Source organism: Takifugu rubripes, chromosome 8 (assembly GCF_901000725.2).
Source record: "Takifugu rubripes chromosome 8, fTakRub1.2, whole genome shotgun sequence".
In the NCBI taxonomy this organism is placed as follows: Eukaryota; Metazoa; Chordata; class Actinopteri; order Tetraodontiformes; family Tetraodontidae; genus Takifugu; species Takifugu rubripes.
Genome location: NC_042292.1, coordinates 14346785 through 14363003, shown reverse-complemented (window position 1 = coordinate 14363003; position 16219 = coordinate 14346785). Strand labels below are relative to the sequence as shown.

The following is a 16219-nucleotide window of genomic DNA, read 5'->3' as shown; positions in this document are numbered from 1 at the left end:
CGTTCCACCTTTATCAGGGCCTTCGCGTCCCCTTCAACTTTCAGTAAGAAAAACGAATAAGTTTTAGATATGACGAAGCCGTGTGAGGACAAGAACCTCCGTGAGGGGTCTTGCTGTCGGGGGAAGACAGTTAAGAGTTGCAGAGAGCACTCCACTGGTGCGAGGTGACTGTGCGGAGATGGCGCTGCCACTACCAGAAGACCCTGCTGGCCGGTGCTCCTTTCCTGGTCAAAAGTGGCACACGTGACCGCACCCCAATATGTACGGGATGCGACCGCAGGGGGATCAGGTTCGGACCCTAAAAAGGCTCAAAAGGCGGGGTAGTATCTCTCTGGCAGGGATGCAGCGCTTGTGACTGGTGGCCAGGGGTGTCAGTCACCCCCCCTCGCTCCACAGAGGTTTTTATGGCCTGTGCAATGCACCTGTTGCTATTAGTGACCCTTAATGGCAAAGCCAGCCCTCTGTATTTACCCTAGCTCTCCCTGAAGACCGGATCCAAAAACTGAATGTCATATTATTCGGTTGATTAAAAATACACATTTATCCCTGGCTGAACTGAATTTATTTGCCACATGCAGGTCGTTTTTGCAGGAAGTCGCCGACATAAATTTTCTAAATGCAACCAAACGCCAAAAACATAATTGAGTTTTGAGTATTATGGCAAAACTGTCACCATTTATTTGCAACAGAAACTGGTCGTTGGATTCAATCGGAACAGAATATCAAAGAAAAAAGCAATAAAGGTCAGCGAATTTATGAGGGGAAAATTTTTATTCATGATTCGCATGCAGACTTAAAAACTGCTGTGGAAAGCTTTAGGAAATACACATTAAAAGGCATATTAATATAGACGTGTACACAACCTTACAGTATTTGTTTTCTATATGAGGATTTGTCATTCACAGTAAACATGTTGATGCAAAGGTTTCATCTAACATTCATTAACTAACACCCGTTACCCATCCCAAGAGACAGAAAAAGAAAACCCTCCCTCTGATGTTGTGCTAGAACTAATTTTCTTGAAACCCAGCAGGACTAGACTGCCATCCCCTTGAAATGAGGCGTTATTTAGTCACCCTCGATTTGTCTTTGGAAGCTAGAGTAAATCATAATTAATCAGGCATTGAAATGTAACTACACTCTGCTTGGTCCATTAACCTACTTTGTGGGGAAATTAGCTACTGTGCAACTATTTCTGGTTAATATTAGGTACATTAAACTGTGCTACTACTGAGCTGAGGGAATTGGGTTATGTAATTATGTAAACATCGTGATATTTGACTTTCTTCTCAACAGAAATTGACAGATTTGGGCTCCAGTGGCTATTAAACATAAAGGAACACCTTAGAAGGGAATACAAGCCAGTACAACATAGCTGCAGCATTTACATTGAGCTTGAAGAATCGAATGAGTATTGTACTGACCCGCATTACATTCCAAAGGTGTCCATACAGGCCCCTCCGTCATTGTTGAAGTCATTATCTGAGGTATGCAGATGCAGTCTGATACATGTAATCCACACCTACGCTAAAATAGTCCTGTTGAATAATCTCATTACTGCAAAAACAATAAAAACTAAAAAAGGCATTATGGTCTACGGGTTGTGCCCAGATGGTGGTTCCAAATGCAAACACAATTGTCAACTGATACCTGCTCGAGGAAAACTGGCGCAACCTGCGGGATCCCTTCCGGGCGATGCAAAACAGAGATTTGCACAAACAGAGATTACTGTCCAAAACCACGGAAGACAGGGAGCGAGCGGGTGAGCAAGTGGAGGGAAGGGAGGGAGACTGCGGTGAGCTTTTCAGAGCAGAGTTTCTCGGTGTGGTCGGTTTTAACAGATGCGTGGCTGCATTCACCCGAGCACGGGAAGCCCAGTTTCACAAGCACCCATAGAAGCCTTTAGTGCGGAGCTGGGAGAGTGCGGAGGAGAGGGTGGATGGGGGAAATGGAGCGCCACGCACCCTGATCATGGAGGGAGTTTCATGATACTCTCAGATCTGCTTCTCCTGCCTACAGTAAGTTTAGAGCAGTTAAGAGCTTGTCTTTTATTGTCATAAAAATTACAATTACGCCTCCAGTTTAGCCTGGATTTAAACCGACAATAAGCTCCTCCAAGATCAGGAAGGTTAGACAGCAGCTTGAAACAGATAGGTCTTCTGTTACTGACTCACCTTTGAAAAAATAAAAAATCTATTCACACTCCTCTCTTTCCTTTCTTTCGTCAGGCAGCCTCCGTCTCAAATCCACCCCGCAGCTGTCAGAACAAATGCCCCACAACCCCGATGACATACTGAAAGACCTGTGTGTTTGTGCAGGGGCGTTTCTGAGGCTGAAGCTCAGTCAGCATAAGGAGAATGTTGACAGATTAAAGACAAAAAAAAAAAAAAAAAAAACAGATTCAGCCATACCAGAAATACCCTGAGATTGATGAGAATCTCCAGGTGAGACTGGCCCTGTACCCGGGCCTATCTTATAGGATGTTTCTGATTAAAGTACAGGCTGTGAGGGAGTTGAAATGTAGTCACTGTTTGAGCTGTAAATAGAGCAGAAAACCCCTTCAACAGTCACGAGAAAAGAAAATCTCAACATTCACCAGTTTTAGCAAAGCCGCTTGTCCGATAAAGTCTCTCTGTGTCATGTCCGACGGCCGGCCACCACACAAACACTGTCCACTGGCACGCTCTGGCTTCTATTTCGACAAAGGAGGATTAGGGAGGGATGTGTCTGGTAGGCGATTCTGGGAAGCCCAGTCCAAGCCAGAGCCACAAACCCGAATCCGACGTGGGCGACGGCGATGGCGGCGGGGGGGGCGGGAATAAAATGCTGTGTGTGTGTGTGTGTGTGCTGCGAACGGCGGAGAGGAGAGGTGCACAGGGGGAGAGCGGGGTCGGGGGGGGGGGGGGGGGGGGGGGGGGGGATGGAAGGGTGGTTTCGGGAGGGGGGGGGTGAGGGCGGCGAATACGGCGGTGGAGAGGAGCTGACTAGCGGGCAAAGGGAAGGCTGTGGACGCACGTGCCGAGCCTCACCAATCAATGAAACACCACCGAGGAAGGTTCTGAAGACATGCTCTCTAACACACACACACACACACACGCGCACACACACACACACACACACACAATTACGAAGTCCATCATACTTTCCTAATCACTAGACACCAGCGGGTGCGGCCTTAGCTCCACTCCACCCCCTGCCCCCCTCTCGATGGCAATACCGCTGCAGTGGAGAGGGAAACACTGAGCAAGTGAGGGGGGAGGTGGTGATGGCGGGGGTTGGGGGGGGGGGTTGGTCAAGGCACAGTCAAAGGAAGGGGCGGCAGGTGGGGGGAGAAGACAGGTCAGAGCGTTTTGTTTTGTTTCTTTTGTTTTAAATTACCTTTATAATGAAGAGGGAGAACAAATCCCCAGTTGCAGAGGCGTCACGCTAAAAGTCCTCCCCGTGGGTCGCATGATCGCGTGCAGTCGCACGCTGGCCGTTCCGGGTGGCACGGGTGACCTAATTCAGTTGAGATAGTTAGTTCAGATCTGGACTTTTGCTGGGCTGTTTATGTTTCTTTTTGTCTTTTGTTATTCTTTTTATTTTTTTTTGCGGCAGGGTTACAAATAAACCACACATGCAGGTCTGAGAGTAGAGCGGACACAGAGACACACGGAAGGGGGGGGGGGGGAAGACTCGGTGCAGCGTAGGGGGAAGGGGGGGAGGGGGGAGGGACCAAGACCAGACCGGACCAGACGCACAATTCGTTCGACCCCAAGTGAACAGAACTGCTCCACAGATCAAAATGCACCTGGGCCATTCTATCTGTGTGCCTCTCCCCAGCTCCCGGTGAAATTCAGTCGCTTTTGACGGGACCGTGCCAATTCATGCCAAAACCAATAAATAATGGTTGGAGAGGCTGGAGAGAGAAAGGAGCACTAACCCGCACTTACCCTGACCAAAGAGGGCAAAGCTGGACCAGCATCTACACCTGTCCTGTCTCCCCTGGATCCCCAGTCAAATGGGTCTGGTGGTCATTTTACACAAGAGAAACAGTGGAAAAGAACATAAACAAAAAGGGGACATGTCCAAGCCCTCTTGCCTTATTTTATCCACAGTAGTCAGCCAAACATTCTTTATTATAGTAATGATTATATACATATTTTCTCAATTAAAAAGCATGCTATTTTTTTCCATCTAAAAATTGGGAGATAAATATATTCTAAGAAATACTGTCCCAAACATGACAAACAAGACAAAGCCACATGGTTCTACAAAGGATGTGACCGTGTCTGTATATACACAACACACAAAGATTACACCGTGAGATGCAAAAACCACGTAACTGCCAAAAGAAAAAGGAAAACAAAAACAATAGAGACAGGGAAGGGATGGCAAGGTGGCAGTGCGTGCACCAGACCGCCGTCCAACAAAAGCAGGGAAAGCTCGCCGCGCATGTCGGAACACAACCTGCGGCAGCTCTCACCTGGCAAAAATACACGAATAAAAACTCCCAAGCAGGTCCGCTGTTTAGAGAAGCGATTAAAAAGAACAGCGAGAGCTGGACAGCTGAGGCAACTGGAAGGCACTGCCCCATCTTTCACCTCCTTGGTGCACTCTGTTAAAACGCTCGCCAACCCGCGGGGCTCCCTTTGTGGCTTTGTGAAAACCTCCCACCACCCCCCATTCTCCTGAAATGATTAAACAGCAAAAGCACTTAAAAAAATGGGAGGACCCCCCCCACCTAATGCACTTCGCTCGAGGCTTATAGGCACATAATTGAGCGCGTCGCGTATCACGATTCCTGACAGGAAGCGGCGCGAACAGCTCCTTCAGTAGTCACACGTGGGTTACTTGTACATTTCACGACACCCCAGGCTGTAAACTACGCTAAAACAAGAATATACAGGGGGGAAAAAAATTCAAACACATACAAGGACTTAAAAATCTACAAAAATCAGGGAAATCTGAGTCCTCCCTTGTTAAACTGCAGACCCTGTGCTTTCACTTTGCAAAGCACCCGGAAATGAACTGCTAACTGGCTGAAAGGGACGAAACAGAAGCGATTAGCATGAACTTCCTGCGAGAGGTAGGCCTAAACAGAGAAAGAGGTGAAGCAGTGTCTTCCAGTGTGAGAGCAGTGTTAAAGGACCAAGGAGATACGCGTACATACGTTACAGTACGTCTTGTGTGCTTCACGTTTTTCTGGGGTGGGGTTCAGCAAGGCGCGGTGTCAAGACATTCAAGACAAAGGCTTCCCTCCAAAAACACGTCGACCTTGGTCCTGTTTGGGTCACCGAGTGCGTTCATCTGACCTCCCATCTGATAATAAATCGTCAACTTAAGGCAAAAAAGGTTTTTTGTTTTTTAAAAATAGCTGCCCTATCTGATCATCTATAGGCCTGAAGAGGATGGCTGATCATGGCAGGTTCAGAACCCTTCTTTTATCAAAGATACGGCCTTAGAAAATCAAAACTGGTTTGCAGAAATGAAGGCATATGAAAGACTGAGTGGCTCAGCCTAATACTGGCACAAGTGTGAGACTGGCACGGTAAAAAAGTGAAACCAAAGAATGCCCCTACGGCAGATGAGAGCCTCCCTTTCGCGGCTGCACTGTGTGGATACAAACAGGACCAAGGTTAGCTGGTCGAATCCCTCTTGTAAGAAAAGCTATTACACCAAGGCCCCTCCCGGACACACGGCCACACACGCGCACACAAGCCCCCAGCCGCACACAAACTCAGACATACAGCTGCTGTAAGATTTTCAAGTTTTTTTTTTTGTGGTGGTGGGGAGAGGAGGAGATGGGGAGGAAATTTGGGGTAAAAGAGGGAGGGTTCGGGACCAGAGTTGTGTGCAACTATCGGAAGGGGGGCTCAGGCGTGTGAAGGGAGAGTTCGGGTCGGCGGAGGATGGCCTCCTTGCGCGTGGGCGGCGGCAACGGCGGCTCATACACCCTGGGCGCAGCTATGGCAGCTGCCACCGCCGCGGCTGGGACCACTGGCCTGAGAGCGTCCAACGTGGTGACGGGCTGGGCGGACATCGTTGGCATAGCGGAGACGGTGGGCACTCCTGGCATTCCCGGGATGGCTGTCACCGTGCTCGCCGGTGCGTAGGTATACTGGAACTGTGGGTACTGCTGCAGCTGCTGGTAGTACTCCGCGTAGTACCTACGGACGATACCGTCAACACGTCTTTGGAAACATTCTTCGGCACAGTTGAGAAGCTTAAAACGTACGTAAACGCCATACCTGACCATTGGATCCTCCGCGGCCTCTGCCGCCTCTTCAGCCGATCGGCCGGCCGGCGTGGGGAGCAGGGGACGCCGTGGTTTGGCTCTCTGATACATGAAGGGCTTCATCACTGGATCTGGCAGAAGTGGCACCGACCTACGCAGCGGACTGCGGTCCCTCTCGCCAGACTTTGCGGCGGCGGCGGCGGCGGCGGCAGCGGCCACCGTCTGCTGCTCAGCCACCACTTGCTGGCCTTGTGCGAAGTAGTGCGCCTGTCTGGCCGCCTCAACAATGGCGGCGGTGTGGTCCGCCGCAGCCATGGTGCTTATATGGGCGTACGCCGGTGTGGCAGCGCCGTATATTGCGGGCGCCATGGTGTAGGTGGGGTTGACTGCAGCCGCCGCTGTTGGCATTTCTATTCCAGGAGCGGCTGTGAGATAGACGGGGGTGTTGGCCACAGTGGGGGTGTAAACTGGAGTGGAGTAGGCGGCGGCGGCGGCGGCAGCGGCGGCCGCCGCCGGGTTCGCTGCCATCTGCCCGTAGATATTTGGGGTCATCGAGCTGTACATCTGAGTGGCGCCCGACGTAAGCGCTGCCTGATTGGCCACCGACCCGTAAAGCTGATTTGCAACGTTGGCACCGTACACCTGGCTGGCGAGCGCACCGTAAACGGCCGGATTCATGGGGTTCCCATCCGTGCGCGTGCCGGCGGTGATCCCAGTGAGAGCAGCGTACGTGGGGTCAAACGACGATGTGTTGTAGACTGAATTGTGCACGCTTTGTTGGACCTGCAGCGGCAGGCCGGCGGCGGCGGCGGCGGCTGCGGCCAGGACCGCCGCCTGGCTCTGGTACTGCTCCAAAGAAGGCTTCCCGACAGGGCACTCGCCAGCGTAGTGACCCTGCTTCCCACAGTTGACGCAGGGGATTTTTCCCGTAGGCGTCTGCTTGCTGGGCTGGACCTTGGACAGCTCGACAGACAGGGGGCGCCCCTTAAACGATGTGCCGTGCAGGGCTTCTATGGCCTGCAGGGCATCCTCCTTGGTTTCCATGTGCACAAAGGCGTAACCTGTAGGATGGATCCGGGCTGTGATTACAGGTAGGTATTACAGGTATTTCTAAATCCAGCCCGTCCAACTTCACTCACCTTTAACTTTGTCACACTCCAGAACTTTCCCAAACGTCTGGAATAGCTGCTGCAGATCTTCGGTGGTGCACATGCCGCTGAGATTACCTACAAACACCTTGGTGGAGTGCAGCGGCCTCCCCCTGGACTCCTCTACCACCAGGTTGCGACCTCGGAACTCCCGTCCGTTCAGCTCCCGAATGGCGCGCTCGGCAGCCCCCTCACCCTGCAGGTGGACGAAGGCGAACTGCCGGAGCACGCTGCAGCTGACTACCTGGCCGTAGGGCTCGAAGATTGCCGACAGCTCCTCCTGGGTGGTGTCCAACGCGAGGTTGCCCACGAAGATCTTCACCGTGTTGCTTTTGTCCATGGCGCTGCAGAGGGGGGAAAAAGGGACAATGCTAAATGCAAATAAAAATGCTACAGATGAGGTTTACATCATTTCCTGTCAATGCACATTCCACAAACGCTTTAGTAGAAGGAGTTATGATCGCACAATACCTAAAGGTTGGACCTAGATTAGATTTACTCCCTACACTATGTCGATAGAGTGCCATTGTTGTTGGCATAATTACAATGCGGTTCAACTTGGTGATGGGCCGGGATCTACTTGATGGAAAGGAGAATATCATAAGGTCAACATGTAAACTCGACCATAGCGTAGCAACTTTTGGCCCCGTCTGCCTCTGGATTGAGCAACATCTCTTCTCCTTCTGAACAACCTCTGGTAGTAAATCAAAGGGCAGACAGGAACATGACACCACAGAATGACATTTCTATTTTTTGGGTTTGGGGCTCCGGTCAGTTGCTTCAGTCTTAGATGTGTCCGTGTGTGTTTTTTGGGTTTTTTTTGGGGGGGGGATACAATGAAAGCGATGCAGCGGTTCTGCTCCAGTATTCACGGATACTGTAGCACGCACGGCTGCCGCATTAGCCGCGGGTTGATTTGAGGCACAACCGGAGGGGAAGCTAGTTTCTGATGACGCAGCGCGACGCTGAGTCAACACGTCTCCCCACAACACTTCAGATCAGTTGGTGGGAAAAGAAACGCCGTTAACCGACTTAGCTTCCGGAAACTGAATGGAAAGACGGATGGTGATCGTACGCAAAGCCGAAACAAGCACAACAGCTGACACAAGATTTAGGGGATAAAAACAACGAACAAAAGCGCACGACGATGAGCCATTACGCGCATCGCCGGCGATAAAAATGCAAAACGCAACCGTGCACAGGGTTTTCAATAAGAGATAGAGACATTTATTGTGATTTTCTTTCCTTCCCCCCACACAGGACAAAGTACAGTGGAACGCCAAGTGATTTCCGTGCGTCGACGCGGTCTAACAGTCTTCGTCGCTTCAACACACCCGACAAAAACACTCGGGATCGCGGTGGAATCGGCCTTAATTACGGCCCGTGCGGCTCAGACGAGAGTAAAATAGCAGAAAGGGCGATTAAATCAGAGGATCTACCATCTTACCTAGGCGGTGCTGTGTTTCAAAATGGTAGCGCCTGCTTCCGTTTGCATGTCAGGCATTCTGCTGGCGAGGCTGCGGAGGGAGGGAGAGGGGAGGGGGGGCTGCGGTGGCTGCCGCAACCCGGGGATGCTGCTGGTTTCTCACAGGGAAGGAGAAAAAACAGCACATGGGGACGATTCGGGCACGAAAACCAGCGCCAGCGTCGTTTTAGTTGAACAGAAGCAGCAGCTGTGCAACAGGTTTCCGCTGCGTGCGGGACCGGAAGCGAAAGTTGCCGTCCGATTATGGGCTACTTTTACGCAGACTGCACGGGTCAAGTGCAACTTTAATGTTCGTGCAGTGCGACCAAGTGCACAAAAGCCATCCCTGAGTAGAGATGTTATAGTAAAAAAAATGTACTTTTAAAAAAAACGTATTTTTAAAGTAACCTTTTTCCTGTTTCCAGCAGTTGTATGGGGGAAAACAAGACTGAATCTAAACTTGATTTAAACTCCTAAGATAAATGCATTTGGACCAAGTCATCAATTTTATACTCCAAAATACACAGTAATTTAACTTTAATGCACTTAAAATTAGAGTAATTTTGCCTTCAAGCGCAAACTTGTGCCGCTTACGGTAAAACCTTGAGAAATTATGATCTGACAAAAAGCTACTAATTCAACTTTATTATAGAAATATTCAACATTAAATTACCTGTATTAAATCTTGTACAATGCTGCCCTAAATTCACAATGCATTCTGAGACACTGAATTAGAGGTTTTCTACATAAATAGCATCATTTTTACAGCAGGTTTAGAATGTAGCCCCCAAAAGCAGGAGGACCAGGGCAGGGCTGGGTACACATAAATGACAGTTTAAGTGCATTCAGAAACATTGGAGAACAGAGGAAGCAAATACGGAACTCTCATTTCTTTACAAAGACACATTGAGAGAAAAATAAGGCCATTTTCCTTTGGTCGTCACTCCAGCGCTTCATCTTCAGAGGTTAGCTGCTGGCACATCGGTGCCGGCTTTGCTGCGACCTTTCCCGGCGATCGGCCTGTCTCGCTCCTCCCACAGCGTTACGCCATCGCAGGCGCAGATCTGCTTGGGGTTTTGGAACAGCCCTGCGGAACGGGCAATGATGCCGCAGACCAGTCTGGAGAGAATTGTTTAAGTGGAATGATAGAGGTTACTGTTAGACACAGGTGGTGAGGAGACTAATACTACATCTTCCATTATCTTCTTCTAACCCTCATCATAAACCTACCTCTTCCCAGAGTTTCCAGTCTCTCTTGACAGAGGGTGACCGCCCCGACCCAAGTCGTCCTCCCCCGCGTCGACTACCAGCGATCGGCCAATCACGTCCCACACCTGCGGCGCGATCACCGATACATCAGCGAGGGAATAAAGTTGAAGCCCAGCACCGTTTATAGGACCAATGTTACCTTAAGCTGACTGTCCTCTAATCTAAATGAAGCTCTCCCGTCTGGTCCTGCAATAATATTCCCCAGATCACCCACGTGCTGTAATTACACATTGTGGAACACAGACAATGTGGAAACACAGGTGTAACACAGAACTGAAAGCAGCAAAAGACACGACTGCAAATCTTCATTCAGACGTGACTGTACCCGTTCAGCGTCCCCTGGACCACCGTGCTGTCTCCCAAAGGGGTTGTAGTGCTCCCCACAGCTGTCAAAGGACAAAATATGAACTTGTCTAATTCAGATACAAAGGAAAGGAATGTCATTTTGACTCCAATGCCTCTGAATAAAACAAAAACAGACATATACGAATGATTCAACATATGTAACAAATGTTTTTTTTGTTGTAAAATGAAACAATATTGGTTATTCTGTTGTTATAATTAAGTGAATATTAATAAGTAGTTATTAAGTATTCATAGCTGTAATAATGGCTGCAAATACTGTTAGTAATAACAGCAGCACCAGTAATTTATTAGTTATTACCTAGTTAGTAATACCCAGGCGTTCATTTAGGTCTAATGGTGGTCATTTACCACACAGATCATAATAAAGGAAAAAGAGCTGTGTGTTTGTCCGTGACCTGAATTAAATCAGTTGAAATCTGTGTACAGGGGGGTGACAGGGATCAGCCAGGATTGCCCCTCCCCACACACACACACAAGATTAAGGTCATCCAAAGTTTCTCCTTTTCAGCCAACTTGAGCGATGCCTGGTAGTGTATTTGTGTAGCCAAACGCTCACAGAGGCTAATGTTTGGCTAAAAATGCACCCTCAGAAGGGCGTTCTTGCACAGCGCATCCAGTTTTTTTCACCCTCAGCATGTCATTATTCCTTTTGTTTGTGACGCCATATATTCAGAGAGCCTCAGGCTGGAGTAGATGCTGAAAAATACATTCATACACAAATAAATTATTTAGCTATCTCACATTTTTCCCCAGTGATTGCACCTTTCACATAAATAATGCATTATTTTGTTTCCTGGCCGGTGTGTCTTATCAGAAAAAAGCTTTTTTTTTTTAGATTTGTCGAGTAAGCTTCTGCGTTTTATTGCAGCCGCTGGAGAGCCAACACCTTCACAGACACTTGGTAGGAATTCGAGTAAGTTTTGGATGTTTCTAGGAGATTGTTTCTAGTAATGGAATTCATTTATTGTTAATTAGGGGCTCAAATGCCTGACAAGGTTCTTCGCGCTGTAATCTGTGAAAGTTAATCCCACCTGAGGCAGTCCTGCGTCAGGTCTCCCAAGGTGTGGACGTGGAGGCCATGGGGTCCAGGATCCAACCCGTCAATGGTCCCGTCAATCAAACAAGCCTTGTCGGAGAGCTGCAGGAACCGGACCACCCCCTGGATGTTCCCGGCACCGGCCAGCATGGCAACCGCTGAACCCAGGTCTGCAAAATGAGAACAGTGAATAGAGATGAGAGTCCACAGCCCATCAGAATCTCAATAACACACACATCCGAGGTTGTGTTTCAGATGATAACGGAGTCTGTATATGGCACTGGTGAGGTTTCTAATGATTTATATTTGGGCAATGTAAACAACTTTCTACATAGATCATCTCTAAGCTGATCAAGTGTGCTTTAAAGGTTAACCCTGTTAATCAGTGACAACGCCGGCCCTGTGAATAGGTACAATTACACGTCTGTTTAGTGCTTTCTACTCACGGTTAAAGCAATGTGTGTGTTGTGACACGCAAAGCCCCAGTAAGGGCCGGGTAAGTGAGAATAACACCGATTAATCTTTTATGATGACAGAAATGCATTATTCAGGAAGTTTGTTAGGCCCCGTCGATGAACAAAACGCCTTCAGCTCACACGGAAGCAGCCAGATCATTTAAAAATTAATTCAGACATATGAGAAAATATTTTATTCAAGGAAATTTAAGCACTTCAGCAGCGTGTATGTAGTGTTTTGCAGCTCCTCACCACGCTCTGATCCGCCGATGCCCTTCAGCACGGCCCTGCGTCCGGTGTTCTCTATCAGCGCCTGGACCTCAGTGCTGCTCAGGGAAGATTCTACCAACACCTCCTCCTTACTGACATCAATGCTGACAGATTTCACTTCTGCAGACACGGTAACGACAAGGAAAATATTCATCTGGGACACACACCATCCACTCAGTTGGGTGTAAAGATTCGATTTTGATATTACACCACCACAGAAAACTCTTAATTTATTCCTTCTAATAGTTTCCTGGAAACATTATCAACATTACAAGCAGAAAATGCCAGAAACTAGAGAGCAATGATGTGTATTTTCAAATGCCTGCTTCATGATTAACACTAAAATTGATTTAAACATGAACTGTGCCAATTGTTCTGAAATTTATATTTGTTTTTAAAGAAATCCTTAGGGATTCTAACATGATTGCATGTAGAAATCAGAAGATTCCAGTCTTCTTTACATATATTTGCCTTGTGATGAACTTGGCCATATAAATAAACGTGTCTTGTTAATAACGATGTGTAGCATAAGTAAGATAACAGAGCTAAAACAACATTTTCATCTGCGTCATGGGCCTCTATCGTCTTATAAAACATTTGCTATCTTGCCTCGGAGAAGCTGCAGAATACTGATGTTCTAAACATAACTTTGAAAGAAATTTGGCTCACATTTCAAGATTTTTATACCTGGTTTTCCCTGCAAAGCAGCTCTGACTTGATCTGCGCAGCTCTCACATGTCATCTGCACAGCGAACTCCACCTGCAATACAAAGATACAAAATGCCATCATACCATTATGTGTGTCGCAACAGCTTATTTATAGCATTTTTTAACACTGAAGTTACAATCAAATGCCCCACCAGGTAACAGGGTACTGCTGTTATTTCAGAACGTAAAGCCGTGACGCAGAGAGTAAATGCGTCTGAAATATAACCAAGACAGTCTCAAACCTTTGTCGTCCTGTCGGAATCCATTGTGTCACTTCCAGAAAAATGAAAAATTAATAAATGGAGAGATAACTTTTCACTTTTAACGAACAAAAATAAACATGAGGACGGACGCCGCCATTTTGTGACGTCACGACAGTGTGGTGGCACATTACCGCCACCAAGCGGCGACTACCGCTACTGCAACGCATTGGGATTTGGCGCTTGATTGTGGACTCAAAACTGGATAATTGGTTTAAAAAGAAAAGAACCTTCAATAATAATGACCCACACTACTGTAGCTGAATAGCCCCAGTGTTGTATTTTTATTATTGTAATGTATGCAGATCTATTGCTCTCCAGAGATCATGCCATTTTTATTCCAATTAAAAATAAATAGGAGTCATGAGTGATTGACTTGAGACGATCAAGTATAAATGACATAAATATTGCATTTTTTTAAATAAAGAGAATACATTGGGTGTGTACATGAACTACAGATTAGATGGGGGTTTCTGGCAGAGAAGATCAGATAGATAAATCACCAGAATGACCTGAAGGCATTAATAATGATGCCTTCCTGTCTGCAGTGCTTCCAATTTGATTTTTATAATGTGTCCAGATTATTGTTGCAATGTTGATCTGCAGATTAAAGCCACATGGAGAAACCATCACTAATCTGATTTTTTTTTTCAGTGCGGTTGACATTGATTCATCCCTGATGCATTTTTAGCATCTTTCCATAAAATTCATAAAGTATTTTTAAAATACTAATTTAAAAAACCCTCCAAGTACAGCTTCCTGTCCAATTTGTGGCATGGGGGATGGCTTTGAGCTCTGTGCTGCAAAAACCTAAAATAAAAGCTCCTAAATTAAATATCTACGATATATCATATAAATATCTACTATATAAATATCTACTATATATAATATCTACTATTGAAGATTCAGTAGTAGCAGCTGTGACATTGAAGCATGACAGTTAATATGTCATAACAGCACCAAAGGATGGACACTTTCCATGGGAGAAAGCTCAGTGACAACACCGCTCCTTCTGTGTGGTGGCTCATTGGCTTTGACCTCTGACCCTGTGCGAGGTAATACGACCACACACTTTAAAGGGGCTGAGCCAGCGTACAGAGGTTCACGTAAGCACTGCGGTTCATTATTCACACGCACACACATGCATGCACCGTTGCCCACATGCTGCAGTGGTAATTTATTCAGAACATGAGGAAGTGTATAAAACTTTTGCCCTCATGTTGATCCATTTAGAGGAATGGTGTGTGTGTGTGTGTGGGGGGGGGGGGGGCACCTGAGCTCAAAGAAAGGGAGGGAATGGGGTAGTTTATTAACACACACAGGCAGAGAGAGAGAGCACAATGAAACCTTATCAGTGCACAAATGCAGTGCACACTGGATTCAGAGGGAAAGGGAAAGATAGCTGAAGGAACAATAGAAGAAGTGTGTCGTACGTGTGTGTGTGTGTGCGTGTGTGTGTGTGTGTGTGTGTGTGTGTGTGTGTGTGTGTGTGTGCCCAGTAAGGGCAGGCGGCGCTGACAGCCCTGCGTGGAACAGTAGAGGTTTTATCTGGACTAAATGAGCTGCTCTCCTCCAACCCATTAGCACTGACCTGAAGTCCCTGTTGTCCTTTCTTATTAAAAACTTTTGGAAGGTAAAAGAGCTCCTGTTTCTCCCTGCAGGGAGATTGCCTGATTGGTCTTTGCATGCAAAGACCAATCAGGCATCGCTATGTTTTGAAGCTGTGGATCCTGCAGATACAAGGACAGCTATTTAAGAGCTCAGGGAGGTATCGACCTCAGTCACCCGCTGATTAATGAAGTCGGTGAAAACTATAACGCCACGGGCATCTATTAAGTTGATAAATCAATGATAAGCTTCTTCTGTCCAACGGACTAATTACACTGAATGTAGTGGGAGCCGGAGGTTAAAAGGATTGGGCATTGTAGAGCAGGGAGGTTACATTGACAAAAAAGTACAAAAACCACACAGAGATAGAAATTCTGTGACAGAAAATCAGAGGAATGATCCAGTGACCCCGGCGGCACTTAACCGATGACACATCATGAAGCGGAGTCATTCGGACCCGTTAGTGCTGCGAGGGACCCCGCAGAGGTCAGCGTGATGTCACGGTCCTGCAAAGGCATTGACCACATCCACGCCACCTCAAATGGAAGATGACGCCGGGCGTGACTGTGGGCTTCAGCCCCGGCGGGGAGCTCCCTTCCAGATTTGTGTTAAATTTTTAGATCAGTTTAATGAGACCTTTCTGTTTGCACACAAATATCCCAAAATGTTGATTGTATAAATAGTCGCTTCATCTTCAAAATTTTGACTTAAATCCATTAATAGTCAAGGATGCAGCCCAGGAATCCAATGACAGCCTCCAATCAATCCCAGAATAGCCCTTTAAATAAATGCTGTCCATTCAGGGTGCTGGTGTGGCGGCTTATTGCTGAGGCACAAACAAGCAATTAATTAGAATAGCAGCAGAGGGTTTAACAAGGTGGACAAAGTCCACAGCTCATCACACGGAGGATCAATAGGAAGCAATGCCTTATAAAAAAAAAGTCTGCTATGCTGGCAAAATGGGCCACAAAGGATCACACCAGGGTTTGTCTCTGACTATACTTAGCAAATTACTGCAGGAGAAGAGGCAGCAGACGATCGAATCAGGCAAATGACAAGCTGAAATCATGTTTGGGTTGGTACAGATGTCTAATGATGTCCAGGATTACTTGTAAAGCCTTGTAAAGGAATTAGAAACAAGTGAAAAATAAAAACTAAGTGCAGCGTCAACGTGTTCCCGAAGTGCAACCCCCCCCCCCCCAAAAAAAAAAAAAAAAATCTGGATGCTCGTAAGTGCAAGGGAGTTTTGCTGGGATATTTGCATAAGATGGCAGCAGTCCCCTGTAATAGTCACCGGGAATCAAAACTATGACACTCAAGATAAACCGTAAAAGGAGAGAGCTCACTGAAGCTCTCCGGAGGTTCGCAGGCGTGGACCACCGAACCATCTCCCCCACCCCCCTCATTAATACCAAGA

At 47.3% G+C, this 16219-nt stretch overlaps 2 protein-coding genes across 3 annotated transcripts; both read right to left on the bottom strand.

The window, feature by feature from the left end:
* Positions 1-752: 752 nt before the first annotated feature.
* rbm14b (RNA binding motif protein 14b) lies at positions 753-9059 on the bottom strand. Its single transcript, XM_003978035.3, has 4 exons — positions 8813-9059; positions 7357-7709; positions 6231-7278; positions 753-6149 (listed from the first exon to the last, which is right to left on the bottom strand). The coding sequence occupies exons 2-4, from the start codon at positions 7703-7705 to the stop codon at positions 5840-5842; spliced, it is 1707 nt and encodes a 568-aa protein (XP_003978084.1). The 5' UTR covers positions 7706-7709; positions 8813-9059; the 3' UTR covers positions 753-5839.
* A 401-nt stretch (positions 9060-9460) lies between these two features.
* ccs (copper chaperone for superoxide dismutase) lies at positions 9461-13337 on the bottom strand. 2 transcript variants are annotated; one of them, XM_003978034.3, is made up of 8 exons: positions 13177-13337; positions 12914-12986; positions 12209-12346; positions 11497-11671; positions 10425-10485; positions 10239-10316; positions 10061-10164; positions 9461-9949 (listed from the first exon to the last, which is right to left on the bottom strand). In XM_003978034.3, exons 1-8 carry the CDS (start codon positions 13198-13200, stop codon positions 9790-9792), a joined length of 813 nt encoding a protein of 270 aa, XP_003978083.2. In that variant the 5' UTR covers positions 13201-13337; the 3' UTR covers positions 9461-9789. The 2 variants fall into 2 exon arrangements, with proteins under 2 accessions (XP_003978083.2, XP_029696678.1); XM_029840818.1 differs by having other exon boundaries at positions 12221-12346.
* Positions 13338-16219: the final 2882 nt, after the last annotated feature.

What these genes read in the sequence shown, in the direction of transcription:
- rbm14b (XM_003978035.3), bottom strand. Translation starts at nt 7,705, where the DNA reads ATGGACAAAAGCAACACGGTGAAGATCTTCGTGGGCAACCTCGCGTTG. An exon ending in GGAGTGTGACAAAGTTAAAG is followed by an intron (nt 7,279 to 7,356) that starts GTGAGTGAAGTT and finishes TCCATCCTACAG; the next exon opens with GTTACGCCTTTGTGCACATG. An exon ending in GCGGAGGATCCAATGGTCAG is followed by an intron (nt 6,150 to 6,230) that starts GTATGGCGTTTA and finishes TATCGTCCGTAG; the next exon opens with GTACTACGCGGAGTACTACC.
- ccs (XM_003978034.3), bottom strand. Translation starts at nt 13,200, where the DNA reads ATGGATTCCGACAGGACGACAAAG. An exon ending in TGCTTTGCAGGGAAAACCAG is followed by an intron (nt 12,347 to 12,913) that starts GTATAAAAATCT and finishes CCGTGTCTGCAG; the next exon opens with AAGTGAAATCTGTCAGCATT. An exon ending in ACTGGAAACTCTGGGAAGAG is followed by an intron (nt 9,950 to 10,060) that starts GTAGGTTTATGA and finishes AATTCTCTCCAG; the next exon opens with ACTGGTCTGCGGCATCATTG.